Here is a 24545-nt window from a genome sequence, read left to right as displayed (position 1 = left end):
CTGCCTCATGGCGGAGTCATGTTGTCAGCTGTGTAAAAAATGCTTATTCGCTGCACGAGGGACTCCATCACAGCCCCATATAACACTAAAAGTAAAGGAGGAAAAGAAAAACAGCACCTCTGTCCAAGCAGCTCTTCCTTACCTTCTTTCCCTACCTGCATGCGCTGCCTGTTTGGTGTATCACAGCACAAATGCAAGGACTGACCGTGTTTTGCCCTGGGAATAGGTATAACATGGCCTCTGTTTTGATGTGTATCTCTTTAGCTGCTGTGGCCGAACTCCTGGCTCTCGGACCTTGCCTTAATTTGGCAGTGACTGTGCCTGCAGTCACCTGTTCAGCTGAAAACTCTTCCTGAGTGTTGGCCACGAGGGTCTTGCCAGGTAGCAGCGTGATGGGGATGCGTCCTCCAACTCTGCCCCCTGGGCTGCCCGTGGGGTCCTCAGACTTCCTGCAGTGGGTGCTGCCTGGCAGACCCTGGGGTCCCCAGTTTAGCCACAACAGAGTCCTGCTTCTGAGGCCTGCCGGAGTTACCTCTTAGCAGGTGGCCCCTAGATCCTGGGCTTCCATGTGACTGCCACATACACGTTTCCCTCCAGACTCTGAGGTCAGCTTCCAGATCCACGCCTCCTGGTGTGGCTGACTGGACCTTTGTGTTCCACTTGCTTGGGGAGGAGGAGGCCAGGGGTGCCACCACCCTTGCTCTGACAATCGCTTGTCCTGGAGGTGGACTGGCCCATTCCAGTTGGGAAAACTTTTCACTTAATCCAGTGGAGAGTTTAAAAAGAAAAATCCCAAAGCCCCAGCTCTCCTGCAATCTGACTAAATGAGAATCTTCTCCAGTGGGGATTGGACATTGGGATTTCTTTTTGTTTAAAAGCACCCTGAGGGATTCTAACAAACAAGCAGGGTAGGGACCACACATGCCCCAAGGTCATTTCCTCTCAGCAGTGGCCACTTCCAGAGGTCTCAGGATGTGCGTCCTCTTCATGCTGAGGTCTGCTCAAGGGGAAGCCTTCTAGCTCCTGCACCTCTGGCTCTGAGAAAGCTTTCCAGGTTCTTTTCCCCCTGGACTATCTTCTCTGGGGTGTTGTGGTCAACCAGGCTCCTGGTTAAGCTTTAATGGTTACAGGTGGGGGCCTGGCCAGGTCCCTCTTGGCCTGCAGTTATGCCCCTTCCGGGACATTTCCGTCACACTCAGAGTCTGACAGTTGACAACGCCTCCTGCCTTTTCCACGTGTGTGCTGTGTGGGCAGATCTTTCCTGCTCCTGTATTGTCCTGCAGGTCTTGCACCTTCATTCCCAATGTCCGGATCAGCACAGGCTGCTAAAACAGCCTCTAGGCTGTGTGGCTTATAAACAACAGAACAGGAAGCTGGGTGTTCAAGATGAAGCTGCCTGAAGACTCAATGTCCGGCAAGTGCCGCTCTCAGCTCCGCAGACGGTGCCTTCTGGCTGTGTCATTGCATGGCAGAAGGAGCCAGGCAGGTCTCTGGGGCTCTTTTATAACTGTGCTGACCCCAATCAGGAGAGGTCCTCGCTCACGGCCAGTTATCTCCCAGGCCCCATCTCCTTGCACCTCTCCCTGGGTGCTCGGATTCCAACATGTGACTTCTGGGAAGGCACAAATGTTCAGACCTTAGCACCTAACAAATGTCAGTCTCTGGGTCTCTGACTGGCTCTGCACTCCTAGAGGACAGCAGTTCCCATGGCTCAGCTGTTTGCATCTCTGCTTCCCAGGCTTGTTGGCTGACTGAGGGATGAATACCTGGGAATGGTGAATGCTAACGGCCTGACCTGCTGGACGAATCACACAGTGCTCCATTTTTGCTTCTTGCAACTGGCTGTGTGGGACACATGGAGTTACTGTGGCACCGAAAGCACTTTGCAGAGATGCCGCAGGTGTGCAGGAAGCGTCCACTGGCTCTGCATCCTCCTCCAGCGAAGCACGCTTAGCGGCCACTGCTGGTCTGCAGTCCTCCGTGTTTTGGTTTAAAACCAGTGCATGCTGTGTTTTAACTGTTAGGTTTTGAGAATTCTTTGTGTGGTTGAGATGTTGGTCCTTTGTCAGAAAGAATGGGCAAATATTTTTGTCCCAGTTTATTGCTTCTGTTTTTATCCTCCTACTGGGTCCTTCATAAAGAAACAAATTTTGAATTTGATGAAGTCCAATTTGTCAATTTTTCCCTTTATGATTTTTTTCTTTTTTATTTTGAGATGCAGTGTTTGTTTCCAAGGATGGCCTTGAACTCCTGAACTCAAGTGCCCCCATGTTTCAGTGTCCCAAGTACTGTGGTTCTGGATGTACCACTATTCCTGGCTGAACCCTACTTTTAGTGACAAATCTAAAAGCTCTTTGTCTGGCCCTAGGTCCTGAAGGTTTTTTTCATAGATTTTTAAATCTCAGATTTCATAACTAAATCTGTGATGCATTTTGAATTAAAAATTGTGTAAGGCGTGAAGTGTAATGAGAAATTCATTTTCTTGCCTATGGATGAAACCCTCATTTTGGGAACTTATCTGTGATTACATTTATTATATTTTTCCTTCCACCAGCCCAAACTGAAGAGGAATGTGTTTGGGCTGAGCAGTGTTCTGGGATTCTCCAGTGTATCTCAGCATGGTGGGTCTCCAGATGGTCTTAGACAAGGAATTGACAACTTCTGCATTTTCATCCTTAAGAAGCTTTGCTAAACTTCTTGACAAAATGATCAAACAAATGCAAGACGATGAATTGCATACATTTTATTTTTAAATGTTTTTGTGTGCAATTACAGAGATCCGAACACGGCCCCTCTACTGCTCTCATTCTAACCCTGCAAGAAGTTGGAAACCTACAGGCAAAGACGCATCATGAGGCTCAAAACAGCAGCTCTTTTTGTGCCTGCTAACACTTTCTTTTCACATTTATGCTTCTTTACAACTCTCTTGTGGACATGGAGAGTTTTCAACTTTCTACCTGTGTGATATTTTGGAAAAGAGTCTATTTTTTTTTCAAACAGGATGAGGTCTTTCTAAAATTTCAGACTAGCAGTTGGTAGACAGTGAATATTAAGATTATCTGGAGAAGAGTCTGGGCCACCCACACGAAGAGCTCAGATGGGGAAGTGAGTAAGGTGAGGGGACTCCTTACCCCTTCCCCTGCCTCCCCCTCTAGCCATGACGGGTGATGCTTTTTCCTGCAGGTTAAAATATGAATTCCCACACAGGGATCTGAATGGGTGGTCTCAGGGACCATTCTAGGTATGCTAGGGTTGATCCCAGAATAAGATTTTAAAGAGTCTGCTGGAAAGATAGATCTCCAAAGAGCATGTAGTAACATAATTTAAATACAGTATCTCAATTTTATCACAGATGATCATTTCCTCTTTTAATAATCATGCTGTCGCTCTTGTAGATCTATCCTTTTTATGAATAAATTAATTTTTAAGTAATTCTGAAGAATTTCTCCTTCATTTCTAGTACTTCATAAATGCTGATGTTCTTTTTTTAAATGCTGATGTTCTTAAATTTTTCTTTTTGTCCCAAACTGTTCATCATTAAGTGATTCTTTAGTAAATAGTTAATAAAATACCTTCACCCAACAATGACCAGGTTATGTAGCTGATAATTTCAGATTTATATGGAACAAGCTCCTAACGCTGAATTTTTAATTTGCAAGTGTAAAACTCCCTCATGCATATTTAGAAGAAGAGATGCTTACAATAAAATTGAACTTCTTCCAATTCTCATATATAGTTTCTTCAAAATTATCTTGCAGAGTGAGGGGAGGATTTTAAAAATTAACTGTCTTTTTTCCTCCTGGAACAGTTAGAAGGACTCCTTGGTGCAGGCAGGACAACAGGGCGCTGGGCAGGTGCAGGGTTTAAGGTCCCTGCACACACTGGGATAGAGGCCCAGGGTGGTGGGAGGGGTGGGGAAGCATCCCTGGGCACAGGAAGTAGCTGAAGATCAGCTCATGCTGTAGGGAGCCCAGGACCGGGAGAACCTGCCAGAGTTGTCAGGTGGCAGGGAGGAAGCTGGTTGTGGAACTGTCATGCTCCTATTCATGGATGCAGGCTACCCCAGCAGGGGTGTAACCTCACTAGGGCTGGGGGTCTTTCTAAGACCGCAGCAACTCCTGGGGCGGTGTGAGGAGTTGGTACTGACACTCTGGGCGGCCTTGGTTCTGAAGCGGGCACCGAGAAGCTCACTGCAATATCCGCCAGTGGTGCGGGCTGTGCCCTGAGTGAGCAGGCAGGGGCCTCTCTTCTTCTGTTCTTGCGGGAATCACAACGGGGCACGGTCAAACGGGAGACAGAGGCAAACGGGGGCAGCCGTGCTGCTTCTCCCAGGTGGGAGGCAAGCAATGCATGGCTCATGCCTCGCATCCATGCAGACTTTGACACCATCTGCAGACTGTCACTGTCACCTTCTGCCCCTGCTCACAGTGTCCAGTGATTCCCCAGTCACTTGTCATCCTTGGTCACACAGCCTGTGCTCCTCTCCCTCTTTGTAAGAGGGCACTGAATTCCCAGGCACAGTTGCCAGGGTCCCTGAGTCACTTTGTCCACAGAGAAATCCAGGAGTCTGAGCCCCGGCTGGAACTGCTCGTGGGACGTGTGGAGCGAGGCTGCTGCTGCCTGAGCTACCGACAGCTGTGTCTCCACATCCCCCAGGGATCCACTCTTGAGAACTGATGCAAGTTAGAATTGCAGTGAGTCAGAACACTTTGGGATCCAGTATTGGGAAATGATTCACATCAGGGTCACAGAGAGACCAAATCTTTAGGTCTTTTGGTCAGAGAGACCAAATCCTGAAGGTCAGGGAGATCACACTTCTGGTCAGCTGGGGAGCTGTTTCTGACAGCGCAGCACCATCCCCTTCAAACACTGTTAAACGCGGCACCAGCTCCAAGCCCAAGCTCCACATCCTACGGAGGAGTCTGTGCCTCTCCTACAACCCTGATCAAGGCCCTCCAATCACTGCAGCCGGGTAACAGTGCTTGCCAAGCACCTCCCCACCCCGTTCCAACCCCTCCATGGATGGGAAGGCCTCTGATTTCCTCTGGACAGTGAGAAAAAAAATACACCTGCTGAAATATACCCAAGACGTCAATGTCAACGACAAATCTGAATGAACACACTTGGGTTAAATTAAATATGATTTCTTTCCAGGGGTCACCTTCTCTGGAATTCTTCCTTCTCTTTACCCTTGAGGAAAGATGAATGGAATAATTTATTTTGAAGGATGAGAATTCAGAGCTACATAAAGTACATGAGTTGTTGAAGCCACCACTTATCCCAATAGATATTTACAAGTCGTGGGAAAGATGGCAACTGAATATTGATTAACGTAAAAAGGAGTGAAGAGCTGTCTGCAGATAGAATGGTTTTCTAGGACATAAGTGTTCAACAGATGTGATATGATTCTATTGGTTGAAAGCCAAGAAAGGGGGGCACTAAAACAAAAATATATCAAATTTCTAATACTCCATACAAGTTTTTTACCTTAGGTTTTTCCTTTGCTACTTTCTTTTCCTTCTCTTTCTTGGGCTTCTCCTTTTTCTTTTTTTTCTTTTTGTTCTTTTCCTCATCGTCTTGGTTTGTGAGGATGTCTTCAATAACCTGGAAAAAACCCCAAGATAATCATAGCATTTACTAGCTCCCTGTCAACAAAAGGGTTTTTTCCCTGCCTGTGAGCAAGTACTTTTGCTGGGTGGCATCCTTTTCTCTGCTCTGTGCTGGACCCCGGAGGTTGATCTCTCCTGGGGGAACCATAGGGGTTCCCTGGATATGTCCGAAGGAGGCAGCTACCAGGTCTCAAAGGGTAGAAGGGAGAGATCAGCTATTTCTGAGTCCAGCCCCTGCTCTAATTCAGAGGTACTCTGCTCTCAGGGGTTGCACAGAACACTAGAAAAGTCACGACTTCCTCAATATCTCAGCAGTAGCTGGATATGATAGCCTTGCCGTATGGTTTCATATTCCATACCTGTTTCCTGCCCGATTTCCCATCTCAGTAGTTGTTCTCATAATAACTTCCTTTTCCACGAATGATTGTACATCCCTTCATTCACCCCAGGTTTGATCCTTATTTCCTATGGTGATAAAAGGCCACTCTTTCTGCTACATTTTAAAATTCTTGATTAAAAAAAGTACCTTGTCTACATATGGTGGGCACTATTGGAGAATTAATATAGGTTTATAAAAATAATATAATTTGGGTTAATATAACATGTGTTTAAGGAACAATTACTCGCTATCACTGAGAGCTACGAATTCTGGGAGGTCCCAGAGTGCCAGTGGCAGGGCACACCTCCGATTAGTTCTCAGGGCTCTGCTCATCACAGCTCAAGTGACCGAGACAGGCTGCTTAACCTCTCTGAGACTCAGCTTCTGCAGCTCCAAAATAAAGCCAGCATTCCGTTCACAGCACTTACACTGTGTCAAGCACAATTCTGAGAGCTCCACGAAACAGAACTCAGGTCCTGCTGAGTGCAGTCACGTGGGTGTCACAGTTAGTGCTGTGCACAGCCACATGGGTGGGTGCTGCTCATCCCATTTTAGAGATGAGGCGCCTGGGATGCAGAGGGTCCAGGAACTTGGCCAAGGAGGTAAAGCTGGTGAGTAGCTAAACTATGGTTTGAACAGGTGCTGCCAGGGATGAGTTGCATGATGTGGAAAAGAGGCAAGACACACAGGAGCACAGGTGCATTCACATCATAGCATGAAATGCATACCATTAAATTCTACAGTTTCTGGCACATATGTGTGTATCCCAAGCATGAAGACATAACAAGGGAATAGCAGATTCTAAGTTCATTACGGTGATTTTGTCTGAAGACAGAGCAAAGAATGTAATTTTAAAAGATAGGGCTTGGGAGAGTGAGAGAAAGTTTCATGCATTTTACCTCTACTACGTTGGACCAACCCATATTCCTGGAGTAAACTGTACTCAGTTCTGCCCTGTTAATGATTTCCTGAAGAGCTGAAACTTATTTTCTAGGGTGAATTTCTGATATCTGTAATGATGTTGTTCTCAGGATCCTGGTTTTTAATGTTGAAAGTGTAAACAAATAACTTTGCCATTGTGTGAAGCAGCTTTCTGTGACCGTAACAAGTACCTGAGACAACTTAAAAAGAGGAAAGGACAACAACTGTTGTTCAACCGACACCACTGTTTCTGGAAATGTGACAAGGCAGCTCATCATGGTGGGAGGAGAGGAAGCTGCTCACCTGGCAGCGGCCAGGAAGCAGAGAGAGAGGAGGGTGGCTGTGGTCCCAGCATCCCCTTGAAGGGTGTAGCCCCAGGGACCTAACTTCCTCCCACTAGGCCCTACCTCTCAAAATTTTCTTTATCAGTACGTATTTGCATAATGAATACATAATCAATATGTTCATCATGGGGTATCAAAACATGTAAATGTCACATTTTGATCCTTTATCTTCCTTCTTAATGTTTCTACCACCTCCCAACAGTGTGATAGGTTGTAACCAAAACTTTAACACATGGATCTCGGAGCACCATTTATCCAAACAATAGCAATCATGGTCACAGCAGGGTAGTCTGACATTATCTGGACACTAACAAACAAATGTTCTACAGCAGTACTATTTTAATATTTTGAGGGCTTTCCACACTGCTTTCCATAGCAATAATTTACATTCTCACCAACAACGTACAAGAAGGGTTCCCTCTTCTCCACATTTTTGTGAAGGCTTGTTTTCCTTCCTCTTTGAATAGGCTTCCTCTTTTTGTGAAGGCTTCTTTTCCTTCCTCTTAACAAACGTGAGGTGGTATCTCATTGTAGTTTTGATCTGCATTTTTCTATGATGCTGGGCATTTTTCATATGTTTGTTGGCCACTTTTGTATGTCTTTATTTGAGAAATGTCTATTTAGATTTTTTTTTTGCCCATTTCAAATTGGGTTATTTGTTTTCTTACTGCTAAGTTCCTCATACATTTTAGGTTGTATCCTCTTATCATATGCATGGTGTGCAAATATTCTCTCCCAATTCATTGGCTGTCTATTTACTTCATTGTTTCTTCTGCTGTGTAGAAACTTTTTAGTTGATACAATTCCATTTCTCTATTTTTACTTTTGCTCACTGTACTTTTGGGGGTCATATCCAGAAATCCATTGACCAGACCCACATGATAGAGCTTCTTCTTATGTTTTCTTCTAATAGTTTTACAGTTTCAGGTCTTATGTTCAAGTCTTTAATCCATTTTCATTTGGTTTTCTACAGGGTGTGAGGTAAGGATCTACTTTCCTTCTCCTGCATGTGGATATCCAGTTTTCCCAATTCTATTTATTGAAGATAAACAACCCAGTTCTACTTATTGAAGAAACTGTCTTTTTCCCACTATGTTTTCATAGCACTTTGGTCAAAAATCAATTGATTATAGTGTGTGTGGGTCTGTTTCTGTGATTTTTATACGTCCCATTGGTTTATGTGTCTGTTCTAGCTAAGTTGTTTTGATTATCATAGCTTTGTAATCTATTTTGAGATCAGGCCATGTGATGTCTCCAGATTTGTTCTCTTTGACTGCTTTGGAAATTTGTGGTCTTATGGTTCCACATAAATTTTAGGATTTTTTGTTTCTGTAAAAAGTGTTATCGGACTTTTGATAGGAGTTGCACTGAATGTGTAGATCCCTGGGATAGTACACATGTATTAGCGACATTAGCGCTTCTAATACATGAACCTAGCCATTTTCCCACGTGCTTGTTTCTTCTTGAATTTCTTTTGTCAATGTTTTATAGTTTTTAGTGTCCAGATCTTCTACTTCCTTGGTTAAATTTATTCCCAAATTTCATTTTTGATGCTATTATAAACGGGATCATTCTCTTGCTTCCTTTTTTTTTTTTTTTTTTGCAAAAGAGAAAGAGGTAGCCGCACGTGGAAACGGGACAGCACATCTCAGATCCACTCCCCGTGGATGGAGTTTGGGCTATTTATGGGATGTGGCGTGGGGCACTGTGACTGGAGGCTTGATGGTAACCAGTGGTGTGCCAATGCACAGCCAGGCTTCATCTGTGGTTATGCTCATGACTCACATGTGTAAGGTCTGAGCTAAAACTGGTGACAGGAAAGTCAGCCGAAACTGTCCAATTGAGAACAGGTGAATCTGGTTAGGTCTAGAGGGTTTATTCAAGTTTTCCTTGTTTCAAGACCACTGTGGACAAGCAGGTCCCTCTGAGCAACATGAGGGCAAAATGCTGTTCTGTTCTCCACGTTCCCAGCATCTGGCACATGATAAATGTTCAAAAAGATTAAGGAAGGTCTACTTTCGACTTGGCCCCAGTGGCTGTACAGCCTGGACAGTCTGCTTTCCCTCTCTGGACCCAGTGCTCTGTCTGGGGTGGACATAAGGTTGTCTAAGCTCTCAGTTTAAAATCAGGCCCCAGTGGGTCACAACAGGGTCACGAACTGGTGAACTGGCCTGGTGTGACTGTTTTCCCTAGCACTAAACGGTTTCACCTAAGGGAATTATTTTTTAACTTTCTAAGACTCAGTTTCCTTATCTGTAAAATGGGTCTATATTCTATCTGTGTCTCAGTCTTGTTTTAAGATATCAATGCAGGAGTATTTGACACAGACCTGGGGCATCATAAGTGCTGGTTAATTAAAGACAATTTCAAAGCGAGAGGAAGAAGTGACTGCTAATTCATGTGTTGTGAGAACCCAGTAAATCCTATCAGGTAAGGCATAGAGGAGAGCTCCTTAGGGCCGGTGAGCTTGGAGGCCCAAAAAGGGGAGGTGGCCCACCCAGTGTGGCACAGCTCCTGTGAGCACTGGAAGAAGCTCATTAGAACTGGCCCTGTTGAGGCTGGAGGGCAGCTGTCTGGCTGTTTCAGCTGTTATTTCTTTAAATAAAGTTTCTGCTCTGTAGGTGAGCCAGAGGCAGGGCCCTGGCTCCCAGACGGCCCCAGGGCTGAGGTGCTGTTTCTCAGTGGGCACTGAAGAAGTCTGGATTCCTGTCCTTCTAAATGACCTCATGGAGTTGGCTGAGTGCCCGCTTTTGCCTCCTGAGGTTGGCATGCACAGACATTTGAAGAGGACCCTTGGCTCCAGGGCTGGAACCTGGACACAGGCCCTGGTAATGTGCAGATTCTTCCATTGCTCGTCACCATTGACTATTCCAGAATGTGTGTCTCGGTTTCTCCCCCACAGTTCTCAGAGGATTGGATGCTGTCTGTTCAGAACAGCTCCATTCAGCTTTCCTTTTCTTGCATACCTTCACCTGCTGGACATCACTGGAGTTTTTTTCCTAGGGGGCAGGATCTGATCTTCTGCTGCCCAATGCTGTGTTAGGTGAGCCCTCCAGCCCAGCAATTCCCCGCCCAGGCACTTCCCCTGGGCTCTGATTCTTGGCCTCTAGTCCATCCTCCCACAGCAGCCAAAGGCCGTCAGGACCACGCCACACCCTGCTTGTCTCAAACTGGCTGCCTTCTTACTGAATATGTAGATTTTAAAAAACAGAAGTTGTATAGCCTGCTATTTCTCCCAGCTTTTAGGAGAAGTACTCTTCGTTGGCCCATTTTTCTTTCAGCAGTTTGAATACATCATCCCCCTCTCTCTTGGCTTGCAAGAAATTTGTTGAAAAAAATCTGCTGATAACAGTTTTGAGCTCCCCTGTGTACAATATGCTTCTTCACTCTTGCTGCTTTCAGAATTCTTTCATTGTCTCTGATTTTTCAAGTTTGACTGTATTGTGTTTTGGTGAACTCTTTTTGTATTTGACCAGGGACTTTTGAGCTTCCTGTATCTGTATGTTTATATCTTCAGATTTGGGAAGTTTTCAGCTGTTATTTCTTTAAATAAAGTTTCTGTCTCTTTCCCTCTTCTCTTTAACTCCTACTACGCAATCATTATCTCTCTTTATGTTATGCCATAGATCCCATAGGCTTTCTTCAGTTCTTTACAGTTTTCCTTTTTGATGCTGTGACTGGATGATTTCAAATGATCTGCTTTGACTTTGCTTATTCTTGCTTCTACTTCATCAAGTTTGATGCTGAAACCCTCTACTGCATTTTTAAACTTGAGTTATTGTATTCTTCATCTCCAAAATTTCTACTGATTCATTTCAGGGTTTGCCCTCTCTGTTTAGCGTTTCACTTTGTTCTTGTATTGTTTTCCTGCTTTCATTACATAGTCTACTTGGCTTCTATTGTGATTTGTTGAGCTTTTTGAAAACAACTATTTTAAAATCTTTGTCATACAGTCTGTGAATTTCTGGTTGTTTGGGGCCAGGCCCTGAACTTTTGTCATGTTCCTCTAGTGATTCTTCATGATCTTCATAGCCTTGCAAAGATGTGTATGTCTTTGGGGAAGCAGCCACCTCTTCCAGACCGCATGGACTGGCTCCTTAAGGACAGAGCTTCACCTTTCAGAGCTCGGGGATAGGAACACACTGGAGACGCTGCAGCACTGGGTCTGCTGCCACAGGGCATTAAGTGTGGAGTCTTGTGGTGGCTCCAAGTTGGGGGCTGCTGCTGAATATCCTCAGCTCAGGCAGCTAGAGTCTGTGTTGTTGGTGCCTAGATGGTCCTTGGTGGCAGGAGCTGTGAGGTCGTCAGTGGCTGTCGGGGCTGTTGGGATTCCCCACCAAGCTAGGGGCCAGCTCCCACAGCAGTGGGGGTCAGAGCCAGTGGTGTACACCCCTAACTGTGGAGGCCAGCTACAGGTACATGGGTGGCAGCTGCAGGCTTGAGCACAGTGGTGAGGACTGGGGTCAGAGGCAGGGGCTGGGGTCAACTGAGGTACACAGGTGGCAGTGGGGGTCATTGGTCTGTATGCACATGATCACAGAGGCCAGATACAGGACAATGACAGTAGTCAGGCCATCTCTGTGTGGGGGCAGCTGTGGGCTGAGCTGGAGGTGTGCTTGTAACTGCAATTACAGGGCAGCAAGCATGGTGGTTGGGGAAGGGGAGCGGGTGGGGTCAGGTGCTGTGCTCAGTCAGCTGTGGGGACTAGGCTGGCAGCATAAGGGTGCCTGGCTGCAGGGTCAGCCTCAGAGGTGTGCAGTGATGGGGCTGAAATCTGTGCTGGGGGTCCCAGGCTGTGTGCAAGAATGTTCATAGCAGCTGCTCTGGGTCCTTTGGGTCCTGGTACAGGGAAGAGGGATCCTGGACAATGCACAGGTCACTGGGAGGGGTTGCTGGGCTGGGACCCCAGCAGCAATGGGGAGCTGCTGCAGGTTCTCAGTGATGCAAGCTGCTGTTTATCTCCAATATCATACTACTACCATTGTTGTTGCCATGAAAAAAATAAATGCAAATAACATTTTCCAGGTACAAGTGTATGGAATTTATTTTGCAGGACAAATGCCTAAAAGCGAAATGCTGGGTCATGAATATGTGTATCTGCAATACTGTCCTGGGTTGGGCCGGTTTACACTTGCTTCAACAATGCAGAGAGAGCTGTTTCTCCATATGCTTGCGGTCAGAGAGGGTTGAGCCTGTCCATCACCTGGGAGATGATATGGCACTGGAGCTTTTATTTTTTTTTTTTGAGATGTCATTATTGAGTTAATTCTTCTCATGCTCTTTAACTATAGCAAAATCTGTCACGATTAGATATGCATATCACCGCCTGTTAAGTCAGCCAGCTTTTTTTTTCCTTTTTTGGCCTGATAGCCAAATCTATTCTACTCCTTTTTAAAAGTAAGTTTATTGAAATACATTTTACACACTACCCAGTAAACCACTCTGAGGGTGCAACTCAGTAGTTTGCCACAAATTCATCAGGTTGTGTAACCATTACTGTAAATCCATTCCAGAGCTTTTCTGTTACCCCAGTAAAATCCCTCCTGCACACTAACTGTGGGTCCCTCTCCTCTCTCCTCCTCTTTCTCTGTAAGCACTAATTTCTGTTTCTAAGGGTTTAAGTGTTCTGGACATTTCATATAAATGGAATCATATAATATACAGTCTGCTGTATCTGGTTTCTTTCACTAGACTCAGTGTTTTTAAGGCTCATCCATATTGTGGTATATTATCAGCTGTCAGTTCCTTTTTATTACTAAATAATAGTCATTATATGGATATAGTACCATTTGCCAATCCAGTCACCCATTCATAGCTATTTGGATTGTCTCAAATTTTGACTATTATGAGTAACACGGCCATGATTATTTATGTTCAATTTTTAATGTGGATATATGTTTTCATTTCTCTTGGATAGAGTCCAAAGAGTGGAACTGTTGCATCATTTGGTAAATTTAAGCTTCACTTGTAAGAAACTGCCACACTGTTTTCCAAAGTGGCCGAACCATCTTACACTCCCACCAGCAGTGTCGGAGGGGCCCTCCTCTCAATCCTCACCATTTGTTTTATTTGTGTTTCTGAGGCTGTCATCCTACTAAGTGACACATAGCATCCACTGTGGTTTGAATTCTCGTTCCCGAATGAGGAACAGTGTTGAACTCCCAATAATGTCTTCCTTTGTGTAATGTCTGCTCAAGTCTTTTGACCATTTCTGTTGGGACTGTTTATCCTCTCACTGAAGTGTAGGCATACTTTGCACATTCTGAGTTCAAGCCCATTAGCAAATATATATTTTGTACATATCTTTTCTCAGTCTGTTGCTTCTCTTCTTTGTTTTCTGAATGTTGTCCTTTGAAGCGCCCAAGTTTTGAACTTTGGTGACATGCAATTTTCAGTTTTGTCTGTTGTGTGATTTTAATGTGCATCTCTTTCACATATGTGAGGGTTACTATCTTTTCACATGCTGAACCTCATCCATTATGTGTAAAATACATTGGGATCTTCTGTTTTGAGAAGTCTGTTATATCCTTTTGCTGTTTGTTTTGCATCAGGTATTGAGTAGGAGTTCTTCATGTATCAGAAAAGTGATCTCATGTGGTACTCCTTGCAAGTAATTCTTCTAGTGGGTCACGTGTCACTTATTTCACTTGGGGACATTTTTCCTTGCAGGTTAAGCAACATTTGTGTACTTGCATTTATCAACTGCTTTATCCTATGACTCTTGGGTTTGTGCCGTAGCTAAGAAGTCATCCGGAGGCCATGATGTATTCCTTCTCAGTATCTTCTACTCCTCTGGGGTTTTAGGTTTTGTATTACATTTAAACCTCTGGTCTATCTGGAATCCTTCTGGAGTAAAGTATAAAGAGATAGGAATTTAATTTTCTTTTCCAATCAGGCTATTTAAATAGCATTTATTTCCTTTCATTCTCACACATGTAATATACTCCCAATGCCCATATATATTTGAGTATATTTCTTGATTTTCCATTCTTTTCATGGATGCACCTTTCAGTCATTTGCCTGTATCAACAGGCTTTTAATAAACAGTATGTTTTCACACATGGATGGGCTAGCTAATTCCTCTTCAACACACTTCATCTTTAGGACTTTATGGTTATCTTTGATTATTTCCTTCCACCCTAAGTTTAGGGTGGCCTGTCTGTCCTCCCACAGCATCCAACATAATGTTGTTGGTATTTTTATCGGGATCCTATGACATTTATGTATTCCAACCTAAGAATATGTTTGCTTTTGCACTTCTTTGTCTGAATCCCTCAGAGTGTTTTAAACTTTTCTGCACAGAGAATACAAATTTATTATTGTTTATTCCTGGGAGTTGGGTGTTTGTGTTGTTGTTGTAAATGGATTTTTATTGTATTTCAACCCAGCTGCTCTTTGTATATACAAACCTCACGGCTGTCTGCATAGTAATTTTGTACCTCCTCATCTCACATTATTTCATTCTCCAGTTCATTCTCTTTGCCTCTCAATGGACAGAAAATACCTGCAAAAAGCGATCATCTGCCTCCTCCACCCCACTTTCTCTAGGATCTCTCTCCTGTCCATCAGGCTCAGTATTTTGTGTGGAATAATTTTTAACAACAGCAGTGACGGTGGCCTTTTTTATATTTTTTTCTGGCATTACTGGAAATGTTTCTAGTGAATTTAATTAGGCATGACATTGTGTTTTAAACTAAGAGAGAAATAATTTTATTATGCTAAGAAGTATCTGTGTATTTCAATTTTATTGGATCTTATTTTTAACATAAAGAATGGATAGTGAGTTTGTAAAATGCCTTTTAAACATCCACAGTGATGAATTTTAGTTTTTTTTTTTTCCTTCTGATCACCTTCTATGATGCAGAGCCTTCACACAAATCCTAACTGCAATGCTCTTGCATTTCAGAATAATCACTGCCTGACTGTGGTGTTTTCCCTATAGAGTGTACTGCTTCCTGCTAACCCCAGGAATACTCACCGAGTGCTTGTGGCTGTAGTTTGAAAAAACTGGCAAATTAGTTCTAAACCTACTCCCAAAGTTTGCCATAAAATATCTTGTTTTTATTATTGTCTCATTGCCTTACTATATTGAGAGTTTCTGGAAACAAAAGGTACCCCAGTGTTTATTAGTGGCGTTTCCACTTATAACATGTAGTAATTCTTGATCACTGAAAGTTAAATGAACAATTTTTAAAATAGGAAGTTTTGCATAAATCCTTGTAAGGGAGACTAACGTACGGTTTTATTTGTTTGTATTCAACCTTTTTTGGGTTTGGTGTCAATATGATGCTTAGTCCATTGAAAAGCCTTTGTATTCTTGTTGTTGCAACAACACAAATTCAACTTTGTACACACACCAATAAAGACTGTGCTTGGCCCATTGTCTCTTCCTGTTATTAGGACAGTCAGTCCCATGACGACTTCTCACATGAGCAACTGCTGAGACTTTCTGAGGGACAGTGGCGTGGCCGGCCATGCTCTGTGCATGTCGCACACCTCCTCTCACCTGAGAACGGCATCCTTGGGGGAGGGAGGTACCGCTACGCTCTCCAGTACAGACGAGAGAGCCCGGCAGGGGGCGAAGTCGCTGTCTAGGGCTGCAGACCTAACGTGAGGCGGAACGTGATTTGTGATCACCGCTTTTCTCTCTTCAATCATCTGCCTTTAAAGTGAAGTTATTCTGTGGTCCCCTTGGCTTTTGTGCAATATATTAACCAGATGACTGCAGTTTTCTCTTCAGTTTGCCTAGAAAGTAACTTCACATTTTAAGGTTTCTCATGGACAATTTAGACATTCCACTAACATTCTTAATCCTATAATTGCTACCTTTCTAAACCAGCATGAAGCATGTTTGGCTGCCTGCCCTGGGCTTGCAAGACACAACTTGTGACGGACGATTTAGCTGCAGGGGCGAGACCTAAGCACATACCAAAGTGAAATAACATCACACTGAAACAACAGTCCATCAAAGCAGGGCCCCCCAAACTGCCGAGTAACAGGACTGAGATGAGGGGTGACTGAAAACACGGTGACTGTTTAAATCTAAAAAAACGTATTACAGTAAAAGACACATTACCACGAATCCCCTAAAAAACTCCCTCGTGCTTTGAGCACACTGATCCCACCATTCTTGCTGCTGTCTGAAGCAGTTCTGGAAGTCCTCTCATGAGTATCTTTAGCTGCTTGGTTGTGGCTGCCTTGATGTTCTGAACTGATTAAAAACATTGGCCTTTCACGGTCATTTTGACTTTGCGGACGAGCCAGAAGTCACACAGTGCCACGCTCCTGCTGACTAAGGTGGATGAGGACACGGTGTTATGTTTTACAGCCTGCCTTTCCAGTGGACGGCGCTCAGCTGCCGTCCCAGCATTTTTGATCACACCTTCTGGACTAGTGTGGTGGCGGGCATGTCTGGAGGTAGAGAGGCTCCGGGAAGAGTCTGCCAGGGAGGTGGAGGGTGCGTGCCAGGGGTGCAGGGGCACACAGTGTCTGGGAGAGGGTGCGTGGGGTGGGGGGTGCGGGACTTGCAGCCTCGAATGCTTTGTGTCACCAGTTTTCCTACTAAAGAATATGAGGCTATCTCTTCTTTGATGAAGGCAGGTGCAGCTTCTACAACAGCCCGTGGAAGGGGTGGAAAGCTGTGGCACCTGGTCAGATCTGGTCTGCTGGCCTTCTGTGGAAGCAAAGCTGCACAGGTCATTTCCATACTGTCTTTGGCTGCTTTGGGGCTACAGTGGCAGGGCTGAGCAGCCGTGGCAGTGAATACTGAGGTGTGATTTTACAAAAGGTGAATGTTTAAACTTAAACAATTATTACAACACTGCCATGAATCCCCCGGTCAGTACCTCTCCCGGCTTTGAACACACTCATCCCATCACTCCTGCTACTTTAGGAAGCAGTTCTGGAGTCCTCTTTCACAAGTGTCCTCACAAGGTGTGACCAAGAATATGCTGAATGCTGTTGCTGCTGCTGCTGCTGCTGAGGGCATTCAATGCAAAGGCAGGCTCTGAAGAACATCGTGGTGTCTTCACCCACCTCATTTACCACATCTGGCCACGTGTGACTTCCGGCTCTTCCTCCAAAGTCCAAATGACCGTGAAAGGTTAATGTTTTGAATCAGTTCAGGACACCGAGGCAGCCTCGAGAGCACGACTAAAGACCCGCGTGAACGAGGGCTTCCAGGGCTGCACCAGGAAGTGGCGAGAACGACAGGATCAGTGTGCTCAGAGTGGGCAGATTCTGAGGAGGGTTAATGACAACGTGTCTATGGCTGCACCTCATATATGCCCCAGAGCCTAGAACACTTACTATATGGCTCTTCATGGTAAGAGGTTTGACGTCTCATTTAAGGCAATTTAAAAATGTAAGTTGAATTTTATCTATAACACAAGATCCCCTTCACTATACTTCTGTTAAAAAAAAAAACAACTCTTTTTTAAGATTTTTCATGGATCATTCCACAGAAACTTGACAGTAAATCTGCCAGTGCAAAACTTACTTTGGGTGTGGGTGAAACTGCGTTAACTGCACAGCATAATGGAGAGATAACGTGCACCTGGGCTTTATTGAGTCTTTCTGTCTGGGGAAAGGATCCCTTGATCGATTTGTTCAGTCTTTCATTTTCTTCAGGAAAGTTGTCAGTATAATTTTGCACAACTCTGTCTAATTTGTCAGTATAATTCCTTATGAAGTTTATTGTGTTTTCTAGGAAGATAACTCACAATCTGGAAACTGGTAAAATTACTGCTTTTAAAAAATATTTATAATTCTTTAAAAAAAATCTTACTGCATTTGTTAGAGTGTCCATGGAAATGCTCACGGCTGTGATGGAGACACCTGGAGCTGGGAGAGTCCACCATGCGCAAAGTCATGGAGGGCACCGGAAGTGTGATGGGGACCAGTAGGGGGACCCTGGGGCCCACGGCCAGGTGATGGGGAGGGAGGAGGGAGATGGGGCTGTGAGGCAGGCAGGGATGCAAACACTTTTCCTAAAAGTGAGCTCTGGAAGCTCAAGAAAAGGAGCTCCATGCCTGCTTGACCTCCTTCAAAGACCAGACAGGAAAAGGATGAATTCATTTTAAAATAAATGTGAAAGAAAATACTACATTGACGTGCGCCCCATAACACATCCACGCAGACACCTGTAGGAAATAACTGAGCCCCAGTGACACTCTGAGCCCACCAAATTTGAAGCAGAAGGAAATGGGATTATGATAAATTTGCATGCTCTTTCTCAAGCATATTTGTACCTGTTCTGGGGTCTTGTTGGAAAAAATAATAGCTGAACCACCGTCTTCTGCATCAGGGTAGTTAGGAAACGTGCCAGTCAAATTCCTGCCAAGGGAGAGAAGGCAAATTGAAAAAGAAATTAGGTCCCGTGAACTGGCTTGCTTATGCTTACTCGAGTGAGTGATGGTTATTAAGAGTGGGTTCCCTGGGGGTCAGGGAGGGACATGACTTCTTGGAGGAGCTGAAGCGCTGGGATGGGGGGCAGCAGGCTGTCCTCCTCTGGGGACTTGTGAGCCTGAGACTTCTCTAAGGCAGACCACACTTTGCTTTCTCCCTCTTCCTTTTTTTAAAATATTGAGATGCTCTGTGCTTGAGTTAAGAATGAAGACAGCAGCATAAATCATTTCTTTCTGTTTAAAATTTAGGACAAACACTGGCCTTTGAAGCTAAACAGAAGGATGGTGCTGTGCAAACGACACACGGATTTAGTAAGTGTCTGAAATGCATGTGCGGGTTTTGGGTTTTAGGAAATCCAAGGCTCTATATATTTGATAGGATCTAAAGAGCAATTTTTTTTTTCCTGTAACCACATAATTTCTACATTTAAAAAGCAGGCACTGAAATTTAATGTTGAGAATTGCAGGAGGGATATGTGGTTAATACATCTAAGCCAAACTGACTTTAGATGAGTTTCCTGTACATACAGGAAAAAAAGATTACCTGACATGTTCCATTAATTCATCAATGCATAGAACCTATGGTTGGGAGGAGACCACCATGCTGCCACTAATTCTGTAACAGTGGTTCCCAAAATTTGGCCTTAAGGAGTTTTTTACACTCAGTATTTTCTGAGGATCGCAAAGAGCTTTTGTTTATGTAACAGCTTATTGAGATTTTGATATTTATTAGATATTAAAATTTTTCCTTCTCCCTTCTTTCCTTCCTTTCTTTTTCCCTCCTCCTTCCCTCCCTGTCTCTGTCTCTGTCTCTGTCTCTGTCTCTGTCTCTCTCTTATTTGAGGCAGGGCTTCCTATGTCCCAGGCTGGCCTTGGTTTGCCAAGTAACCCAGGCTAGCCTCAAATGTGTCATCCTTCTGCCTCAGCCTCCCAGAAAGCATGCATCACTATACATGGCCAGAAATTTTGAAACTATATTTTTAATTCATTTAAATACACCCATTGTTTGGAGGCATAGATAACATTTTTATAAATGATACATTTTTCAAAGGAAAAGATGTAAAGAATGCTGTTGTTTTTCGTTTTTCCCAAGTGTCTTAGTGCCTGGTGTGTTCTTTATTTCTGCTTCTGGATCCCAGTCTGTTGCAATATGTTGTTTTAATTGAAGCAGGAGGGGAAAAGCCAACACTGCACAGATGCATAAGGGGAGGAGGAAGGGATATTTGCATAGCCTTTTAGAGAGCTGTGAAGAAAAGAGTGGGTCCGACACTGTGACTTGACCACGGTGGTCTGGAGTCTGAAACAACCGCAGTGACCCTCCTTTCTCCATCCCACGAAGCTTCCCTGTCTTCCCATGTGTTGAGCAGAGCTCTCACGCAGGCGAGATTTCTGTAACAGCGAGTCTCTGTCATTCAGAAGGCAATGGTCCCCCGAGTGCCCTAGCTCTTCCGGGTATTGGTGCGCTTCCTCTGAGCGAAGGCTGCACTCGCCACTGATCCACCCCAGTGACTGGAAGGGGCGGCCCAGGTCCCATCTCAAACCCTGGTGCCTTCTGCCTGTGCTGCATCACTTGGCCGAGCCAGGTTTTGGGTAAAAACCTCCCAGATGACATCATCCCATACCACTCTTTCAAATCAGCTCAGTGGCACAGCATCTGCCTGGCAAGCGCAAGGTTCTGAGTTCAATTCCTGGTACCGGAAAAAAAAAAAAAATCCACTGTACCAACAACCCCACTGTGTAGCTTCATTTTCATGTTTTCAAGCTCGAGTGTTTTTGAAGACTCAAAAAAAAAAAAAAAAAAAAAGAAAAGAAAAAACAAACTTAGGGACATGTATTAAAAAACAGCATCTACAAATTCCATTTAGAAGTAACTCCGCAGGTAATCCCTTAATTATGGATCATATTAATTGTCAATTTAAGACACTGCTGTCTCATTATGGCAACATGATACAAAATGTATTTTTAAATAGATAAATGAATGTATTCCGGTTTTCTTCATTCTGTTAGTTTACTTAAGGTGAAATTGAATTACTCTTAAAGAATTTCTTGTAGAAAACATATTTAACAATTTATGTCTAGAAAATGACAGTGCACACACGTAGCTTCTTGTTACGCACACACGTGGTTGTGGGAACACGTGTGTGTGCACTGTTCCTTTCTTGCGCTTACGTGGCTGCACGTGTCCCAGACCTGTCGTGTCCAGGGACCTCTGTCTCCCCAGTGCCCTTCCCCGTGACCTATGACCTAGGTGGCACTAAGAGGATGCAGGTTTGGCATCTGGCCTGTGTTTTGACGCCCCTCCGTGGCTGCTGGACTATCCCCATGGGGAGGTGGAGGCCTGGCAGCTCTGCAGGTCACTGTACAGCAGGGGCTGGCACGGAGGCATCAGGATGAGGCTCTGCTCCCTGCAGGACAGGACCTGTCGGAGCCGCAGGGGAGATGCTGTTAAATGGGGACCTGAATGAGGGCACGGAAAGTGTTACTTGGGCTTCTGGCACAGACAGCTGGCGCCTGACAGCCTTGTCTGCAGTTGACGCCCACTTGGGGCTTCCCAGGAGAAGCCCAGCACCCCAAATTACAGGGTGTCAGGAAGACAACACTTTTGATTAAGAGCAGAAACCAAAGCATCTGCTTTTTGTGGAATCTGCCCCCTCTGAGCCACCCTGTCTTCCAGTGGGCACTCACTCCCTGCTCTGGTCTTATCCGCAGGTCAGGGTCCCCAGGCAGGGTCACCAGGACACAAAGCACCATCCATGCCATCTGGAACCCAAGGGCCAAGGGCCTGGACAACCCCTGCTGTGCCCAGGGCCGGCTCCTGCATGGGCATTGGATTATCCAAAGAAAAGCAATGGCAAAGTTGCAGCTGGACCAGCTCTGGACCCTGGGAAGGCCCATGGTCACCACTCAGGGCTCAGGTGCCTCCGTCTGATCATGTCCTGGGGAAGGGAGGGAACCACCACCTTCCTGAGACCATTCGTCCCTCACACCCTCTGCCATCTCCCCTGAAGTCTAGCTTTGGGGGTCCTGGGCTCTGTCCTCACAAGCCTCGCTCTCTCAGGGTTCTTTCTGCTACACGGCCCATAAGTTGTCCACAGTCACCGCCCCATGTGGACAGTTCTCTCAGACACCATGGGTGAACTGCTCTCTTGGCCCCAAGTTCACGTGTCTAAGTTCTAATCCTAGCACCTTGGCATGAGCTGTGACCTTGTTTGGAAAGAGGGTCACCGTGGAGGTGCTCAGCTAGACAAGGGCACACAGTGTAGGATGGCCTTGACCAACACACCTGGGGTCCCTGTAAGGAGCAGGATTTGGGACACAGGATGAACCGGCACAGGAGGGAGACAGCGCCTACTTGCCAAGGAGGGAAGCCCTCAGAAGGACCTAACCTGCTGACGCCTGCGTGCCCAGCTTCCTGGAGGAGACCAGTTCCTGCTTTTTGGTCACCCTGGGCTGCAGGACTTAGTTACGGCATTCAGCACCAGCATGCAGCTTAGCCAGGAGCCTGGTGTCCCTGTCTCCTGGGGTGTGACACCACAGGCTGGGTGGAAGGCAGGTGTCCCGGCTCAGCACCTGGCTGTGCCCATCTCTCTGTCCCACCTTCTCTGTCCTCCCCAAGCAGTCTCTGCTCTGCTTCTGTCCAGGAAGCTCACACAACGGAAGCTGCAGGCCGCATCTGAGGTCTCTGTGTGCCTCAGTGACACAGTGGGCTGCTGGCCTCTCTCTCAGGCTTCCTCTGCCCACACTTGCTCAGTCTCACCCCCACCTGCAACACCGGGGCTTGGGCCAGGTCTGGCACCTCTTCCTCCTCTCCTCACCGCACTCACATCTGGGTGTCCTCGTCCAGTTTCATGGCTTTTCATGCTACTGATGCACTTCCGCTCTTCTGAGCTCTCTTTTGCCCTCACCATTCCCTTGAACTGCAGGCTCAAACTCAACTGCCTGCCTGACATCTGGAAGCAAAGTAAAAGCATCTCAGCCAGGTGTGGTGGTGCACATCTGTAATCCCAGCACTGTGGGAGGCTGAGGTAGAAGGAACACAAGTTGGAGGCTAGCCTGGGAAACTTAGTGAGACCCTGTCTCGAGATAAAAAATAGAAAGGGTTGGGGACATAGTTCTGTGTAAAGACCCTGGGTTCAGTCCCAAGTACCACAGGGGGAAAAAAACTGTCACAAACTCAGATTGATGGGTTTCCACCTGTGCCAAGTCATCATGGCAGCCATCCAACATGGAGCAGAGCCTAAAACAACAACATGCCCCTCCCAGACTAACTTCCACCTTCTTTCTTCAGTCTAACCACAACTTCCCATTTTATTTTTACACACACGTGATCCCTCCTTCCCAATCAGTGTCTATTATGTCACTCAGCTGAGCCCAATACATCCTTTGTCTCTCTGCCTCCTCCTCAGAGGGTCCTTGCGTCTCTTTAGCAGCCCTCCTGTGCCCGACAATAAAGGCTTTCTTTACCTTTGTTCTGTCTGTCAGTCACGCTAAACCTTACATTTTTGTGCTGTGACTCGGATATGGTTGAGGTGTGTGGCTCCTAAGGGGTCAACCCCTTTTGGTTTGAGCTCCCCCTTCCAACAAACCACCTTGTCCTTTTTTTCTCATCCCTGCCTTTGTGGTCACCAGCCTTCATCCAACACGATCGACCTTGATTCTCACAGATGAGCCCTTCCTCACTCCAGGAGCCCCTGTCTCGTTCTCTCCCATTCTTGTACGTCCTAGGCCCACATCAGCACTCTCTCATGTCCCTCAGGATGCCCCTCTGCCCTCTCAGGATGACCTGGGAGGACAGAGTTGGGTTCCTCTTGCTTGCTCACACCCTAAAGAGGGTGACGATCCTCCAAGGGGTTGTGACTTGGCTTTACGCCTTCAGCTCACCTTTAATTCCATCACAAAATGAGAAACATTGCTTCCTGGCCAAAAAACACACTCTGCTTGGGTGTCTTCTAATGAATCTAAACACCCTTGGTCTTAGAGAGACCGTAAAGCCAAAACAACTAATCTTTTACTGCCAGAATGCCTGTCCTCAATACAAACTCAACAACAGCAGCCACTGGCCTGAGGAGGGCATTTTTGATTTTAATACCCTCTGGCACCTAGACAACTTTTGCTACCACAATGGCAAATGGGGGGAAATCCCCTACGCACAAGCCTTTATTGGGCTCAGCGTATGTCCTTCTCTCCTCCAGTCATGTGGGGTGGCCCAAATCTGGCTTATTCCAGGTCATCAGACCCTTCATCCTCCTCTCCTCCTGACCCTCTCCATGATGTTGCTCTTGCTTTTGCTCCTCCTCTGCCATATCCACAGGCCCAACTTTCTACATCTTCTCAGTCTCCTCAGCCTGCTGCCCAACTTCTTCACTCTTCTCAGCCTGTTGTTCAACCCCCTCAGTTTCCTCAGCCGATTGTCCCTATATCATCCCCCATTCTCTCCTCGCCTTTGGCTGCCTCCACTTCTTCCTCCCCTGCCTCTCAGTCACCATTTCCTCCACCAGCTTTTCACGCTTGGTTTCATTCCTCCCACCCGCTACCATCTTGTGATATGCCGCCATCTTGTCCCTCCTAAACCCCCTGTCATCTTCTAGTCAATCTGCCATTTTATAGTCAGCCACCATCTTCCCAGCCTCAACTTCTGTGTCCTCTCAGAGAACAGGCTGTCCCTGAGGGACTGGTTTGCATTCACATTCCTTTTTCCCTTTCTGACCTCTCAGATTTCTCATAAACTATGTTCCTTCTCTACCAATCCTCATACATACATTAAAGAGCTACAATTTGTAGTTAATTCCTATGATCTATACTACAAGCATTTTAATATATTTTTATCCTCACTTCTACTCTCTCCCCGCAACAAAAAGCTCAGCTGTGGCAGGTGGCTCAAGCCGAA

General features: G+C 45.6%; 1 protein-coding gene across 5 annotated transcripts in view; it reads right to left on the bottom strand.

Moving 5' to 3' along the window:
- Positions 1 to 24545, bottom strand: part of Iqca1 (IQ motif containing with AAA domain 1) — a 134115-nt gene that overhangs the window by 57620 nt on the left and 51950 nt on the right. For all 5 annotated transcript variants that reach the window (XM_005395314.2, XM_013519968.1, XM_013519966.1 and 2 more), the window contains exons 7-8: positions 18503 to 18587; positions 5488 to 5604 (exon numbers count right to left, since the gene is read on the bottom strand). In XM_005395314.2, the coding sequence (XP_005395371.1) occupies positions 5488 to 5604; positions 18503 to 18587 (202 nt within the window). The remainder of the gene's footprint in view (positions 1 to 5487; positions 5605 to 18502; positions 18588 to 24545) is intronic.

This window comes from Chinchilla lanigera, unplaced genomic scaffold (genome assembly GCF_000276665.1).
Source record: "Chinchilla lanigera isolate Chin_1 unplaced genomic scaffold, ChiLan1.0 scaffold00052, whole genome shotgun sequence".
Classification (NCBI taxonomy): Eukaryota; Metazoa; Chordata; class Mammalia; order Rodentia; family Chinchillidae; genus Chinchilla; species Chinchilla lanigera.
Note: the sequence above shows the minus strand (reverse complement) of the source record. Positions and strands in the feature narration are given on the sequence as shown.